Raw genomic sequence first — 17,476 nt, forward strand, 5'->3', positions numbered from 1 at the left:
GTGGCATTATTTTGCGGAAGCAGCACCTGAGCAGGTTCCCATTTCAAGTGATCCTGTCCTGTTTGATTGTCACAGAAGGCCAGGTAAGTCCATGTCCCCAGGCTTTATTTTAACTGAAGAGTTATGCTTTTTGCAAACTGAACCAACGAAGCTCCTTGGATGAGAAGCGAAAACATTTAAAAAAAAAAAGAATCAAGAAAGTTCAGTTGCCCTTTGGAAAAAAACACCTTTGGGACAACCATGAGCTGGATGATAAGAGAATTTCCATAGACGCTGAACTGCGTTGCAGAAAAGCTTGTACAGTTTTTCTCTGTTGCTTCATACTGTCTTGGGACAACAGTCAACCAAGGATGAAGTAGGTAACATACAATGAAATCTACGAGGGGTGGGTTCTACTTACCTTTACTACCGGTTCGCAACGGGACTGTGCACTTCCGCGCATGCGCAGATCACCCTGATAATGTTGTGGCAACTGGGCGGAGCCTCCTGCCGGTTTTACTACCAGTTCTATAGAACCGGTTACTACCAGTTCTATAGAACCGGACTGAACCGGGGGCAACCCACCACTGAAATCTACTGAGAGGAAGTTTCACAATACCATAAGAGACCTAAAGGACTAGGGGTGACATGATAGCAGTATTCCAGTATTTGAGGGACTGCCATAAAGATGAGGGGAGTCAACTTATTTTCCAAAGTACCTGTAGGCAGGACAAAAAACAATGGATGGAAACTAATCAAGGAGAGAAGCAACTTGGAATTAAGAAGGAACTTCCTAATAGTGAGGAGAATTAACCAGTGAAACAACTTGCCTTCAGAAGTTGTGGGTGCCCCATTGCTGGAGGTTTTTAAGAAGAGACTGGACAACTACCAATCTGAAATGGTATAGTCCATTTCAGGCCTATATGTGCAAGGGATTGGATTAGAAGACCTCCAAGGTCCCTTCCAGTTCTATTCTGATTGATATTCAACTATAATCTATAGCCACTGTGGCCAAAGGAATAAGAGGTTGATAAAAATTGGGTGTACATTAAGAAAACAAGTACAGTACTCGGTACTGGAATGGAAGGTCAACAGCAGCAGTATATATTTGTAAATATCTTTGTTGTTAGTTGCGAAGTCATGTCCGACCCATCGCATCCCCGTGGACAACATTCCTCCAGGCCCTCCTGTCCTCTACCATCCACTGGAGTCCATTTAAGCTCACGCCTATTGCTTCAGTGACTGTAAATATATCTTTATGTATGGACTGTAAAATAAATATCTTCATATAAGAGGAAATTCTCTGAGGCAGGGGTCGCTAACCTTGGCAGCTTTATGACTTGTGGACTTCAACTCCCAGAATTCCTCAGCCAGCGCATTCTGGGAGTTGAAGTCCACAAGTCGTAAAGTTGTCAAGCTTGGAGACCCCTGCTCTGAGGTGACTCCTGGTAATTTCACGGATTTTGCCAGATAGCTATGACCACATATCTATTGCTTCTACAGAGGTTGAAACTTTAGGAGAAATTATGGAAACACCAATTGTGGTGTTCCAACATTGGAGGTTTTTACGAAGAGATTGGATAACAATTTGTCTGAAATGATACGGGTCTCCTGCTTGAATAGACAGTTTGACCAGAAGACCTCCAAGATCCCTTCCAATTCTGTTACACTGCTCTATTGTTCTGTTCTAAAAGATGAGGGAGCTATGGAAATATTTTGAGCATAGAGAAAAGGTGCAAACTTTATGTGGAAATATATGTGGAAAAAATTTCCTGACAGTTAGAACAATTAATCAGTGGAACAATTTGCCTCCAGAAGTTATAAATGCTCCAACACTGGAAGTTTTAAAGAAGATATTAGATAACCATTTGTCTGAAGTGATGTAGGGTTTCCTGCTTAAGCAGGGGATTGGACTAGAAGACCTCTAAGGTCCCTTCCAACTCTGTTATTCTATTAGATAGATAGATAGATAGATAGATAGATAGATAGATAGATAGATAGATAGATAGATAGATATTAATTGATTTATATGCTGCCCTTCTCTGGAGACTCAGGGTGGCTTACAGTGCGTTAAGCAATAGTCTTCATACTTTTGTATATTTTATACAAAGTCAGCTTATTGCCCCCACAAAATGGGTCCTCAATTTACCTACCTTAGAAAGGATGGAAGGCTAGTCAACCTTGAGCCTGGTGAGATTCGAACTTACTTTAATTGCAGACAGCTGGTGTTAAATTACAGTGCCTTGTCTGCAGAGCTATCCAGGCTCTGTAGACAATTGATGGTTGATGGTTGGTTGAGGTTGGTTAGGCTTTTCATAAGTCAGTTGAGAGGAGCCCTCTGCTGGTTGAAGGGCACAGTGCCTTGGGCTGTAATCTTCCTTTTCTTCCATTTTTGAGGCAATAAGGTTTTTTCTCCTTATTGTTTTAAAAAAAATGCTAAACTAATTGAGCTTACATTACAATTTCCATAAACTTCCCAACTCTGAATGATGCAATAATTAATATGTTGGTTCAATAACATATAGCTGATTCTGGGGAATATGACAAGATTTGATCAAAGGGGAGTCAAGGTTAATCCTTGATCCAAAATTTACCCATTCTTGGTATAATCTCTGTTGAACGATATTTGAAAATTCCACTAGGATAAGGAACACATTCTGTTCATAGGAGTGCCTTTTAATAAAAAAATACATTAGCTGGAAAAGGTGCTACCAAGCTCTTTCTAAGTTTGATTGATTGATTTTGCAACACTAGTCTAACACAAATGTCCTAAAATGTGATGGGAAATCAGCCAACAGTTGTACTAAAACATACCCAACTAAACTGAAATTGCCAATAAATTAAATGTAAATGGGAGGGACTTTCTAGACATCTAAAGCAATAATTATTTATTCACAAGGGAGAGTCAATAAGAAGGTGTGCTTGAGATAAAACAGCAAAAGAAACAAAGGTAGAAATGTGCCTGTATGAGATTAAAAAGTACATGGATATCTTGAAAGTTATTGACTTTGGGAGACTGAACATTTCCCAGCAGGGTGGCGAAAGAATTTAGAATTAGAATTAGAATTATGTGCTTTTGAAGCTGTTTTTTAATCTCAACCAGGGACTGAAATTGGCCCGCATGTGCTCAGAACCAGCAAACTAATCTGGGCTGAATTGAATTTCGTGGACTTTGTCCACTAAATTGGGATGATTGCTAAATGCAAAGAAAGATTTTCCCCTTAGATCTGAAATTCATTTATTTTATTTTATTTTATTTTATTTTATTATTAAATTTCTATACCGCCCTTCTCCCTGAGGACTCAGGGCGGTGTACAGCCAGAATTAAAAAACATACATAACAAATATTAAAAAACAATTAAAAGATATATAAATTTGGCCCAATTAAAACTCACTACCAATTAAAACATTTAAAACATTTAAAAACATTTAAAAATTTCTTCTTAAGCCAGCCCGGCTTGCTTGAAAAAATGAAACTTCATTAAACTGAAGTCTGTTAAATCAAGATTTTTACTAGTAATGTAGTTTCACCAATAACACCGAATCATAGAGTTGGAAGGGATCTTGGAGATGATCTTCTGTGACATCCTGCTTATGAAGGATTGATTAGAGAATATTTGAATATCTCCAGGAATTTTTTGTTTTGTTTTGTTTTGTTTTCCCCATATTTTTTTCCTGTCTTGTCCATTTGTTATAGCTAACATCCATGGAGCAAGGAAAAGATCCCATGTCAGACACCCGGCCTGGATTAGGCGAGGCAGAAGGGATTCCCTTACCAAAAAGCACTTGTAATGAATGGGACCGGATCCAGTGCTTCCAAGCCAAATCAGATGACTTACTTCTCTGTACTTACCCCAAATCAGGTAAGAATCCAGGGGTGAAGTCATGTCCAGTTTGTGAGTATATACTGTTAGGACCAGTGGTGAAATCCAAATTTTTTTACTACTGGTTCTGTGGGTGTGGCTTGGTGGGCGTGGCAGGGGAAGGATACTGCAAAATCTTCATTCCCACCCTACTCCAGGGAAAGGATATTGCAAAATCTCCATTCCCACCCTACTCTGGGGCCAGGCAGAGATGGTATTTGCCAGTTTTCCGAACTACTCAAAATTTCCACTACTGGTTCTCCAGAACCTCTCAGAACCTGCTGGATTTCACTCCTGGGTAGGACCCTAAACAGTAATGGGTTGCCCCGGTTCGCACCGGTTCTATAGAATTGGTAATAAAACAGTGGGAGGCTCCGCCTACTGACCCCGACGTCACTAAAACGCTTCTGCGCATGTGCAGAAGAGCATATGCGCGGCCCCACTGCGAACCGGTAATAAAGGTAAGTAGAACCCACCCCTGACCCTAAGATACCTATAGAGGAAAGTAAACTCCTCATGACTTTGGATAAGTCCCATTATTGATCCAGTATAACTCTGCTCTCTTTTCCATGAGACTCTGTTCAGCTCTCTGGGGCAGTCATTAGATTGTGTAAGAATGATCTTGCATGGTCAGAAAGAATTTAATCCGGTTTGGTGATCCTTTGCAAAATCCAGTTCTCAACCTTTCCCAGCTACTGTACAAGCTGAAATTGTTCTTGTGGTGTTTTGCTAAATCTTTCTGAAGGTGATGAGAGAGAAGGTTTGTTGAGTTGCATAATTCCTTTCCCCCTTTGGGGACTGGCGGAAGTGAGAACAAACCTGCAAATTATGAAAAATTTTGTGACTGCAGAGTTCAGACTTGTTTTGAGGGCCTTCGGGCATAGTAGATCGCTTATACGTAGCACAGAAGAGATGGATGTTGATCTCTCTTTCTCTCTCTCCTTAGGTACCACTTGGATACAAGAGATAGTGGATATGATCCAACAAGAAGGCGACTTGGAGAAATGTCAGAGAGCCTCTGTGCATCATCGACACCCATTCATTGAATGGGCAAGGCCATTCCAGACCTTGGGTAGTCTGCCTTTTCTACACAAAAGTCAGGGAGCAATTGTTTAGCAGGGCAGGGGGAATAACTGAAGATGTCTAACCACAGATCCTCAGCGAAACTATATAAGTATAGTTTTCAGACATGTCCTGACCATCTATTCAGGTCCAGATATGGATTCTCACCCCTGTGGTCTTCTGTGTCCTTTAAGCAGGAGTGGACCAAGCTGACACGATGCCTTCCCCAAGGACTCTGAAGACTCACCTTCCTGTCCAGCTGCTCCCTAAGTCCTTCTGGACAGCGAACTGCAAGGTATTTCTTGTTGCGGCCAAGCCTTCTCCAGAAGATCTCAAGATCAAATTAAATATGAACAGCTTTGTACATATTGCCATTATTTGTTAGATTTACCTCCTACTTCAAGACAGCATATATCTTGGTTCCTCCTACCTTAGTCCCCCACCATAAAAATTAAATAAATAAATAAATTATATGAAGTAGGCCAGGCTCTAAGTGGAGCAATCCCTCCACATTCTGGTTTGTTTGTCTGAATGGAGTAAATTTTTTCTTACCTACGTGGCCAGTTGTATACCTTTGGGGAAGGGGAAAACATATCTCTTATCTGCTATCCCATGGAAATAGATTTCAGACTGGATTAAGGCCAAATGATGCCCTAAGTAGAGATCAACAATGAGTTCCTTGACCCTTCCATTGCTTAACTGACATTAAGACTCAATCCGTGTTGAAAACTAGAGTTGAGCATGGTAATGAAAGAGTTAAGGACATTATACAATAGGCAGGAAATCTCTGTGTGCCCTCCCCACCTTCCCTTGATGCTAGTGTTTCTCAACCTTGGCAACTTTAAGACAGGTGGACTTCAACTCCCAGAATTCCCCAGCCAGAATTCTGGGAGTTGAAGTCCACATGTCTCAAAGTTGCCAAGATTGAGACACATTGCAAGCACATGCTTCTTTTATTTATTGTTTCATCCGGGACTGTTTCTTCTGCTGCTTCTTCACCTCAGTTCATTTACATAGCAAGAAATCCCAAGGATTGCCTGGTGTCCTATTTCCACTTCCAAAGAATGAACAAAACGTTACCCCATCCTGGAACATGGGAGGAATATTTGGAGATTTTCATGGCAGGCAAAGGTAAGCCAAGCACCCTTTTCTAATTTTTGGAAAGGAACAGGTCATTGGGAGGTGGGGATTTTCAGTAAAGTGTAGGAAGAAAAATCCAGTTCAGTTCCAAGCAGAAGAAAGGCACTGGAAATAAAATGGAGGCTGACTGCAAGGAAAGGTTTATTTGGTTTCCAGAAACTTCAGTGACAGTAGCAATATTTCTGGGATGGCTGACAAAATGAGCAATGTTTCTAGGGGGCTGACAAAATGTCTGAGTGAGTGAATGGATCTTTATAGGATTCTGGGGTTTTGTGTTTGAGATGCTCCAGGGAGTTGTGCAATGTAGTGAGCCTTGTGTCTTTTGCTATTCTAATGGTGCTGGGTAAATTCTATTACATCCTAAAGATCCTGTCCTGTCTTTAGAATTTGGGTGGGTTATATAGATTTTAATCCCATCAGCTCCAGCCTTTTGTGTGTTTTGTTTATGAATAGATTGGCCCAGTCTTTCTTAATAGTTACAAAATATCCATCTCTAAAGATTTGATGCTTCTGCTTGAGATTATTAAGAAAGACTGGTTTTGCTTTCTGCCTTTAAGAATGTTTCTCCACTTCTCCTTTGGAGAAATATTCTATCCTGCCTCTCTTAATATCAAGAATAAAGAATATTTTAATCTGGGGAGAGGAGGAGCTTCCTACAATGGGAAAGAGCAGATTCCATGCGGGAAATGTTCATTAGGCATATTACTAGTAAGCCTTACAATACAAGAAAGTAAATTGCGCTTTGACGTAGAGGGAAAATCTGCATCTGCAGCGAAGGCAGGTTGATGATGGCAGAAGCAGTTGTGGGGTCCTTGTTGCTCTCTGAGCTTGGTTGTTTTCTTGGAGACATTTCATTACCCAACTAGGTAATCTCATCGGTGCTAGAAGGGGGTAGAGTTTGCAAATTCCTTTTTATCTAGTTGGCTAATGAAACATTTGTAAGAAAACAACCAAGCACAGAGAGCAATAAAGGATCAATTCAATCCTGAGCTACAAATATTCTCTTCTAGAAGCAGTTGCCTAGATGAGCTCAGCTCTGTTGGATCCATTCTAGTAGCAGTTAAATAGACATCTATCTGGGATGCTTTAATCTGGATTCTTGCAATTAGAAGTGAGTTGGACTTGTGTGTATGTATGTGTGTGTATGTGTGACTTTGAGTCATTTTTTCACCCTTGGAAACTGCCTACACAAGTCCCTCCAGATTTTTTGTCAAGTTTTTGGAAGAGATCTACCATTGCCTATTTCCCTGGGCTGAGAGAGAGAGGCTGGCGCAAGTTCACCCAGATGGCTTTATGTCTAAAGCAAGACTGGAATTTACAGTCTCCTGATAATTGATGCAAAGTCAGCCAGTTGACTTTCATGCCTAGGGCAGGATTAGAACTCACCGTCTCCCATTTTCTAGCTGCTGTCTTAAGCCCTACACCAAACTGTCTTTTAAATTGGACTTAAGGAGCCTAAATAGCTCCATCCAATTCTGAGCTGTGATGATGAGAAATGCAGTGGACCACAAGCATGCAATTTCCACCTTTCTTATGGTGGATGTCAACAGGATTGGGGGCCATTTTACAAAGTTTTCAGGATCTGAATGAAAAAGAGCAAGGGGCACCAAACATTTGAGAATAATATTGTTGTGTGTCTCACTAGGATCTTCACTCTCAACTTGATGGCTTCCTACCTTTCTCTGTTCTGTGTCTTTCCAGTGGCCTGGGGCTCTTGGTACAATCATGTAAAGGATTGGTGGAAAGCAAAAGATACATACCGTGTCCTGTATCTCTTTTATGAAGATATTAAAAAAGTGAGTTCTGGAAGGAAAGTCTGTGGGAAATGGGTCCAAATGGCTCTTTGAGTATTTAAGTTTGCAGACCCCTGTCCTACTGATTGGCCCAAGTTTACTCAGCAGACTTCCATGCCTAAGGCAGGAGTAGAACTTCTGTCTCCTGGTGATTGGCCCAAAGTCACCAAGCCAGCTTCCATGCCTAAGGCGGGACTAGAACTCACAATCTTCTGGTTTCTAGCTTGATGCTTAACCAATAGACCAAACTTTGCAATTTGTTTATTGTGACTGTTTTTTTTTATTAGCATGAGAATGAGTTGCTAGCGGGTTGCCAACAGGCGTGTTTCTCTTAGACAGCCAGGAGGCAGCACTATTGCAAAATGATGGTGGTAAGGTCCTCATGGCAGACCTTGAATCAGTTTGGGGGGGGGGGTTTGGTGGCTGGCACTTAGGTCACTCAATTTTCCAAGCAGACTATATGGTGCAATTATCTTACAGAGATGGTCGGTGACTGAAAGAATCACTTCGCAGTGGCTCAAAATGAGCGATTTGTTGAAGCCTACCGAAAGAAAAATGTTGGCTATTGACTTGACTTTCACTATGGAAGTCTTAAGAATCCGTTCTTTCCTGTTTTTCTTTTATCCATCTCTGCTATGCTCCATCTCACACAGGACCCCAAGCATGAAATCCAGAAGATAATGCAATTTATAGGGAAGCAATTAGACGTGGCAACTCTAGACAAGATTGTGCATCATACCTCCTTCGAAGTCATGAAGCAGAACCCCATGGTCAACCGAGCAAATGCACCCCTGTCTGTCATGGACCAGTCCATTTCTCCATTCATGCGAAAAGGTACCCTTTCTCCCCCTCCCTTTCAGGTCAGTAGAAGTTAACTGTCTTAAGGTATCCTACATTGCAAGAATTTTAGAGGAATCCTAGAGAAATACAGGTTTGTTTTGGAACATGTGTGCTGTGCAAGGAACTATAGTATCCCTCCATGATGATTTATTGGGACTCGACATTAGAGGTCATTAAACAGGCATTCAGGAAATCGAAAAATGAAATTATTAAGAGCCAATCAATAAAATGTACAGGTAGTTGTCGATATATGACCACAACGGAGACCAAAATTTCTGTTGTTAAGCAAGGCGGTTATTAAATGAGTCACACCCAATTTTATTTATTTATTTATTTATTTGTCAAACATGTACAAGATAACAAGTATAGGTATGAACATAAACATAAACAAAGGAAGTAAATACAAATAAATGGGGGCAGTAAGACAGGGACGGTGCGTTTTACAATTTTTTTTTTTTTTTGCCACACTTGTTAAGCGAATCATTGCAGTTAAGTGAATTGTGCAGTCTTTAAACGAATCTGGCTTTCTCTATTGATTTTGCTTGCCAGAAGCTAGTTGGGAAGGTGATAAATGGTGATTACATAATCCCAGGATGCTACAACCATTGTAAATATACATGCCGGATGCCAAGCGACTGAATTTTGATCACATGAATCTGGGGATGCTGGCTGCGTCGGTTGTAAGTGCAAGGATGCATTGTAAATCACATTTTGCAATGCTGTCTTAACTTTGAACAGTCACTAAGTGAATGGTTATATATCGAGGATTACCTGTAATGCTCTTCGAAAGGCTGAATTTGCAAAGGCTTCCCATTAGGATACAGGTAGCTCTTGACTTCCAACAGTTCACTGTTGACCATTCCAAGTTAAAACATCATTGAAAAATGTGACTTACGACCATTTTTCACAGTCATGATCTTTGCAGCATCCCCCATGGTCATGTGATCAAAATTAAGATGCTTGGCAACTGGTTCATACTTATGACGGTTGCTGTGTCCCAAGGTCATGTGATCCCCTTTTGCAACCTTCTGACAAGCAAAGTCAATGGGGAAGCCCGATTCACTTAACAACCAGGTGATTAACTTTATCAACTGCAGTGATTCCCTTAACAACTGTGGCAAGAAAGGTCATAAAATTGGACACCACAAATGTCTCACTTAACCACAGAAATTTTGGGTTCAATTGTGAGGAGAGGCAGAGCTGACGTCGTGGCAAAACGATGATTCTTCTATAGGGCTTTATGGAAGTTCACCAAATTCCCCTTGCCAGAGGGTCCCAAGGGACCTAAGCCATCTTGGAGGGGTGGTGAAGAAGAGAGAAGACCCCCGTCGCTCACAAGGAGATGGCTAACTCCTTGTTCGATCCAGGGGAAGCTCTCAATCTGGCAGGGAGGAAAAGATGGCCATCGCCTACCATTCAAGGCTGTGACAGCCTGAATGGAAAAGAATGAGGAAAGATAGAAAAACAATGTGGTGGCTGGGTGAGAACTTTTTAACTTCTGTCAAAATTGTCCCTTTTGAAAACCGATTGAGTGATAGTGAGGCTGAAAAAAAAGGGGGGGGGGTTGTCGATCGTCCACCCCCTGAAATAGCAGTTATCTCTTGTTGATAATTTCAGTTAAAAGGAAATTAATGTCCAGTGTTGCTTTTTTGACTACCTCTAAGAGTCTTGTTGAAAGCATCATTTAAAATTCCTAAGCAGACTATATGGTGTGATTGCCTTACAGGGATGGTCGGTGACTGGAAGAACCACTTCACAGTGGCTCAAAATGAGTGGTTTGATGAAGACTACCGAAAAAAAATGTTGGATACTGATTTGATGTTCACTCTGGAATTCTAAGGATCCTTCTGATTTTCATTTCACTTGTTTTCCTGCTATCACAACCTCACATGGTTCTCCTCCTCCAGTCTTCACAGTACTAGAAGTCTGGATGATTAATCTTAGGCCATGCTTTCTGGAGCTTCGCTTGTTCTAGTTCTGTAGATCCTATATTTTGTTAAATCGTTTAAAAAACAATGACCTTAAGTTGGAATTTCTGATCATTCTTTAAAAAATGCACTGACCTCTTCAGCAAATTTTGATTAATTTCATTCTAAATGAAGGGCAAACATACTATGGACCATATGCAGACCCCCAGTGCCATTGTGGCAAGTCTCTGAACCACCTCACATCCTGCTGGTAAAATCCGTCTGCGGTGATGTAAAGTTTCATATTGTATTTTAATGAGGCTAGAAATTTCAGAATCACTCATGGTGATTGCACACCTTAATTATCATGCTTCCTAGGACTCTTCATGGTTGAAAAATCTACAGAGTAGCGTTTAGGAGTTCCCATTCCTTTTCTAGATTATGAGACATCACTAGGACTGTTTTTATGTTTATTACAAAAACATAAAAACACATTTCCAAACAAAGCATCCCTGCCAGAGGTGATATTCAGCCGGTTCGGACCAGTTCGCCCAAACTGGTAGCAGAAATCGCGGGTGGGCCTACCCACCTGCCCCAGCTCTATGCCATCCTATTTAGGCACATTTTTGAGGCCGGGAGCATACGCGGAAGGCATGTGTGTGAGCAAAGCAAATGCGGGTAAGGCTGGGTGCATGTGTAGAAAGCAGGCGCACACGCGAACCAGGTGTGGGTATGCATGTAGTGAGCACACGCACGCGGGGCGAACCGGTAATAGCATAATCTGAAACCCACCGCTGATCCCTGCCCCACAAAAACCTTTCAAGGGGCATCAACTTTTATAAAAGGTGAACACAACCTGCACATAGGCCCAAGAACAATGAATCTGAAATGAATCAAGCCAATTCTGTAAAATCGGGACTTTATTCTTGTAACAAAAGCTAGTATAATTCCCTGTTCTTTAATCACCTGAGCATTGAGGTGGTGATTCCATTTCAGTGCTCTCCTGGTGGTCCCCGTTCTTAGCTTCTGGTTCTCTATTCCTAAAGGTTTGTCTTTGGTTGAAGATCTGGTTGAAGTTCTTCTCCCGGTTAGCTGCCTCGTTGGCCCATCTTTGCCTCACCGCTTGTGGCCAGTTGATTTGATGATTGCATTGTTCAACCTTGGGGGCGTACGGAGGGTCATTCTCCTTATGGACATTGGTAATTATCTGAGGTTGAAATATCAGAAGACCATGGTGATTATTCTTCACAGGCGGTACTTCTTGGTCATATTTCTCTGATTCTTTGCCTGAATCTTTTGCGGGAATTAGAGGCAGCTTTGGGGCATCTGTGGAGAGGTGAAAAGAGAACACAATAATGTCTTAAGACAAAAAGGAAGTTTTGGAAGAAATGTCCTTCTGGGTTCAGTTCCAAGTGGGGAGAAAGACACTGGAAACATGGTGGCTGCTTGGTTCTGATGGTTTTAATAGTGGACAGGATCACATGCCTTGAAGATCTTGGGTGAAGGGAAAAAAAGGGCAGAGATGCTGAGAGTGCCTGGGTTTTATGCCCTCTCTGGGCTTTTGAATTTGAGCTTGTATTCTGATTTGGTATCAGACCTCAATGGGGCCATGCAGGGGTAACTTTGTAGGTTGTGTTTTTGAGTCCCAAGTTTGGTTGACTCTTACTAGGTGATGATGTAATAAAATGGCTTTGGGATTCCTACTATGGCTCTGCCTGAAGGAGGTAGATCTTTGTTATGTAGAATAAACTGGCCGAAGGCCTTAATGGCTCATTGACAAAGGTTGGGGGGGGGGAACTGAGTTTCTGCCTTCCTTTTAGGGGAAATATTCTGCCCTTTTAATATTTCCTAAAATATCTCATTTTCTAGGAGAGGGGTGGGTGCTAACTTCCTACAGAAGAATCCTCCATATTACAATCCACAATGGAAGCACCTAATCAACCTTGGCTGATCTTGAAAAGCTAAGTAAAGATGAACCTGATTAGATTTTTGATGGGAAACAACCAGGAAATATTAGTTTGCAGATGAGGCTGGAAAGTTAAAAAAAAAATCTTGAGGGAGACAAAGGAATAGAGTTAGAGCTGAGTCAGCCTGGGTTGAGTTGCATTCAAATGGACAACCTTTTGTCTGGAATGGTATAGGCCTCAGCAGGGGGTTGGACTAGAAGACCTTCAAGGTCCCTTCCAATTCTGTTCTGTTCAAACCACACTTTAACCTTTTTAGTAGCAGGAGGTAATAGTCTTAGTAATGAAAGTGTGGTTTTCAGTGGTCTTTTGAATTTGATATTTATGGATATCAGAAAAATGTCCCTTTTTGATTTTCTTTTTAAAAAAATCAGCTGAGGGAAAGGGCTGGAATTAAATTTGGAAGAAAACAAAAATCCTTTTTGGAAACAAATAAGGAAAGATACAAGCCAACATTTACACTAAGATATTTACAGTTTTAAATACAAAGCAGAACAACATCCATGGAATAGAAGGACAGTCTTCCTTCTGTACAGGCCTTTGCCAGATTGTATTGTTTACCTCATGGGTTTTTTTATTTTGTTTTTGGTCAGGAAGGCAAAATTCTGTGACAACACAGGAGAAGAAAAGATCTGACCATTTGCCCAGAATGAAACTGAAGGCAATGGAAACCCTCGGGATTATTACACTGAGAACTATCTGGGGGTTTTTTTCCAGAAAAAAAAAAAGGCATTTGGCACAAGGTTTGGCTCAGAATCTGATAGGCATTTTTTTCCTGAAATGTTCTGACTACACAATTAGGAGGCTTGGATTAATTAATGACATCTGCATCCCACCACAAAGGTAAAATTATCCGTATTCTTATTGTAGGAAGTTAGCACCCACCCCTTTCCTGGAAGAGTGAAATATTTTAGGAAATATGAAAAAGGCAGAATATTATATTTCCCTGGGATAAGCATGTTTTGAAGCAGCTCCCATTTTCCTGCCCCCACCCTTTGTCAATGGGCCATTAAAGCCTGGGCCAGTCTTTTCTACATAACAAAGATCTACCTCCTTCAGGCAGAGCCATAGTAGGAATTGCCAAAGATCCAACAAAGATAGGATTAGCCCTCTACACAATAGCAGCAGAAACTCATCACATGTGACCTGGGAAACACATGTGACCATCAGACAGCAAGGCTAGCTAAGACCCCAACCCTTTGGGAGTCTGACAACCAATCAGGATACTCTTTTGGGGGCCCAAGAAATGCAGAGCCAGAGAGAGCATAAAAACCTGAGGATTTTCTGTATCTGCCCCTTTTCTGTTCAGGAACTCAAGCCATGTGATCCTGTCCACCATTAAACCATCTTTCCAAGCAGTCTCCATGTTTCCAGTGTCTGTTTCCCCACTTGGAGCAGAACCTAGAAGGATGTTTCTTCCAACATTGTAAAACAGGCAGGGAACAACACATCAGCTGTGATCTCTTATCAACTTCTTGATATCTATATAGCTCTGTCTAAATTCGAGAAGGCTTTTTTTTTTTTTTTAAATCTGATGATGGGCCAACTCCCTTCAATGGAAGTTGGTTCTAAGCTTCCATTACTCTTTCTGTGAAGTCACACTGTAGGAAGTTAGCACCCACCCCTCTCCTAGGAAAATGAGATATTTTAGGAACTATTAAAAGGGCAGAATATTTCCCCTAAAAGGGAGGAAGAAACTCAGCCCTCCCCCACCCTGCCCGACCTTTGTCAAAAGGCCATTAAGACCTGGGCCAGTCTATTCTACATAACAAAGATCTACCTCCTTCAGGCAGAGCCATAGTAGGAATTGCCCAAAGCCCTTTCATTACATCATCACCCAACAAGAGTCAACCAAGTCCTCGGACTCAAAAGACAACCTACAAAGTTATCTCTGCATGGCCCCATTGGAGTCTGACAACCAATCAGAACACAAGCTCAAATTCAAAGCCCAACAGAAGGCATAAAGCCCAGAGACTCTCAGCATCTCTGCCCTTTTTGCCCAGGATCTCAAGTCATGTGATCCGTTCATCAATAAACCTTCTTTCCAAGCAACTTCCATGAATCCAGGGTCTTTTTCCCCACTTGGAACTGAATCCAGAAGGATATTTCTTCCAACAATACTTTCCAAAGTGACTTTCCCTCCTGTCAGTTTGAGGTCATACCTCGGTATTCTTCATTTTTGCTTAATATTAAAAATACTGCTTTCTAGAACTTTTTTTATTTTTATTTATATGCCGCCCTTCTCCGGAGACTCAGGGCGGCTTACAATGCGTTAAGCAATAGCCTACATGCTTTTGTATATTTTTTTTACAAAGTCACCTTATTGCCCCCACAATCTGGGTCCTCTTTTTACCTACCTTAGAAAGGATGGAAGGCTGAGTCAACCTTGAACCTGGTGAGATTTGAACTTGCAGTAATTGCAGGCAGCTGATGTTAATAACAGTGCTTTAGTCTGCCACGCCACCAGGCTCTTATTCCCACCCTTAATATATTTAAAGGTTCAGTCATGTCCCCCCTTTCCCTTCTGTCTTCCAGGCTGTACATATTCAGTTCCTCCAGTCTCTCCTGATATCTATACAGGTAGTCCTCGATTTACGACAATTGAGCCCAATTTTTTTGCTACGAAGTGAAACATTTGTTTAGTGAGTTTTTCCCCATTTTACAACCTTTTGTGCCAGAGTTGTTAAGTGAATCACTGCAGTTGTTAAGTTAGTAACATGGTTGTTAAGTGAATTTGGCTTCCCCATTGACTTTGTCTGTCTCAAAAGGTCGCAGAAGGTGATGACGTGACCCTGGGACACTGCAAAGGTCATAAATATGAGTCAGTTGCCAAGCGTCCGAATTTTGATAACATGCAACATATGTGTGGAAAAAATGGCCATAAGTCCCTTTTTTAGCACCGTTGTAACTTTGAACGTTCACCAAATGAATTGTTGTTAATTCGAGGACTACTTATATACCCACACACACACAATCAAAGAAGTTATATATGATCACAGCTGATATATGTATATAATTTTTAAAAAAGCAATTTTATCAAAGCAACCAGATTTGCTCGTTCGGAATCGCAAAACTATTGTAGGCAGATTTGCAAATTACATGAAGAAACAAAACCAAAACATTCCCAGCACTTCAGTTTTTAAGACAGTGGCGTGAAGCCACTGTTTCATGGAAAGCAGCATAATTTATAGAGTAGCATGTCACTCATGTCAGATCTGCAGAACATACAAACAGTGGTTTACACTCCTCCTTTGTTATTTTCTCCCTTCCACAATAGGAGAACACCCAATAATTCTCCACTAATCTTTCGGTTCCCTGCTTTCATTCTAACTTGATTGCTAACTAAAGAGACATACCTACGTTAAATGATTTGCAAGAGCCATTCCTAGCACTCCCAAGGCTATCCATGTGCCTCCAGAAAACAGTTTTTTAAAAAAGCCGTGTGGGAAGGCGAGTCTAATAGGCAGCTCATACTTTGTTGCCAAGGCAACTGGAGGTCTTCCACCTGCTGCCTAGGCAACTAGAATTCACCTGAGGTTGAACGGTATTCAACCGTTTCAGATCTGTTCTGGCGAACCGGTAGCGGAAATTTTGAGTAGTTCGGAGAACCAGCAAATTGCACCACTGGGGGGAGGGGGCAGTGGGAGCGCAGGAGGGCCGAACCAGTTTGGGAATGGACCAGGTAGTTCTTCTTACCTGCAAGAAGTCCCATCTGGAAAGCGCTGCAACGGAGATCTTGCAGCCGCTTCTTTCGTCCCTTGCCGAGCCTTGGTTGCTCATGGAGACACTCCATGTGCTTCTCTCTGCTGCTAATGTCAGCTACTTGCATCAAATAGCCAACACATGTGAGTCTCTGCTTGCTGATCATGGCCTCAAGGCAGAGGTGAAATGCTACAAGTTCGACCGAACTGGTAGTTGCTGCAGCGCATGGTTCAGAGAACCGGTTGCGGTGGCAGCAGATGGTTTGGAGAAATGGTAGCGGTGGCAGCGCAAGGTTCCGCCCACCCACCCGGACCTCATTACTTCCTGGTTTTAACCAGGAAGCAAGCTGTTTTTGACCCTCTGCACATGTGCAGGAGGCTTTGTGCATGCACAGAGGGTCCAAGCATGCACATGATGCGCCTTCAGCGAGCAAGCGAAGTAAGCGCATGTGCGCGGAGCATACACTTCCGAACCAGTAGGAAAGGTAAGTAGATTTCTCCCCTGCTTCAAGGGAACAGCCCACTTTATTACATCCAGTGCTAATTGATTGAAGTTCATGAAACTCGGTTGATGATGTCCCATAGTGCCAGTATTCACTTAGTGACGTCTCCAAATCCATAATTTAAAATCCTACTTTTTTTCTCTGATAAGAAAAAAGCTGACAGAAATTTAAGCTGACAGGAATTTATTTATTAAGGAAATTCATATTGTGGGAAGCCTCCTCTCCAAGAATGAAGTATTTTGGGGAATATTAAAAGAAATGTTTTGCTAACTCTCCAAAGGCCAGTACCGTCCAAAGGCCAGTAATCCTCCAAAGGCCAGACGGTCTGTGCTTGGATCCTGGGTTGGGACATGTGCAAACAGGGAGGCATGCAGAGCACAAGTCAAGGGGACAGGCTTGGAAAAGTGATGGTGGAGCAGTAAATTCAGACACAGCTGTGTGCCTGTGCCTTCTTGTCTGCAGTGTTCTCCATACCTGGTGCACATGCCTGCCTTTTTATCTGAAGGTGGGCACAAGAGATCCACGCACACTGGAAGAAGAGGAAGGAGATCTCTCTCTCTCTCTCTCCCTCCCTCCCCTCTCCCCCTCCCTCCCTCAGCATCATAGGTATCAAGAGTTCAGGAGAGGCTGAAGAGTCTAAATATTAAGGGCAGGAGTGTGGGAGTGTTACAGTATTTAGTCACCGGGAGGCAAAATCACAAAACTGTTTCTCACTTATTTTGGC

General features: G+C 41.9%; 1 protein-coding gene and 1 long non-coding RNA gene across 2 annotated transcripts; one reads left to right on the forward strand and one right to left on the reverse strand.

The window, feature by feature from the left end:
• LOC117666824 (sulfotransferase 1C2-like) lies at nt 1–10,702 on the forward strand. Its single transcript, XM_034419809.3, has 8 exons — nt 1–83; nt 3,677–3,842; nt 4,789–4,914; nt 5,102–5,199; nt 5,909–6,035; nt 7,746–7,840; nt 8,491–8,671; nt 10,404–10,702. The coding sequence occupies exons 2-8, from the start codon at nt 3,686–3,688 to the stop codon at nt 10,514–10,516; spliced, it is 897 nt and encodes a 298-aa protein (XP_034275700.2). The 5' UTR covers nt 1–83; nt 3,677–3,685; the 3' UTR covers nt 10,517–10,702.
• Nucleotides 10,703–11,486: 784 nt separating this feature from the next.
• LOC148113927 (uncharacterized) lies at nt 11,487–15,991 on the reverse strand. Its single transcript, XR_015734187.1, has 2 exons — nt 15,905–15,991; nt 11,487–11,910 (listed from the first exon to the last, which is right to left on the reverse strand). It is a non-coding gene; the product is annotated as an uncharacterized LOC148113927 (long non-coding RNA).
• Between the last annotated feature and the right edge of the window lie 1,485 nt (nt 15,992–17,476).

This window comes from Pantherophis guttatus, chromosome 4 (assembly GCF_059756535.1).
Source record: "Pantherophis guttatus breed Tessera chromosome 4, ASM5975653v1, whole genome shotgun sequence".
In the NCBI taxonomy this organism is placed as follows: Eukaryota; Metazoa; Chordata; class Lepidosauria; order Squamata; family Colubridae; genus Pantherophis; species Pantherophis guttatus.

Coding starts and splice junctions, on each gene's coding strand:
- LOC117666824 (XM_034419809.3), top strand. CDS start 3,686: ATGGAGCAAGGAAAAGATCCCATGTCAGACACCCGGCCTGGATTAGGC. Junction 5,200..5,908: donor TCTGGACAGCGAACTGCAAG/GTATTTCTTGTT, acceptor TCTTCACCTCAG/TTCATTTACATAGCAAGAAA. Junction 8,672..10,403: donor TTCTCCATTCATGCGAAAAG/GTACCCTTTCTC, acceptor ATTGCCTTACAG/GGATGGTCGGTGACTGGAAG.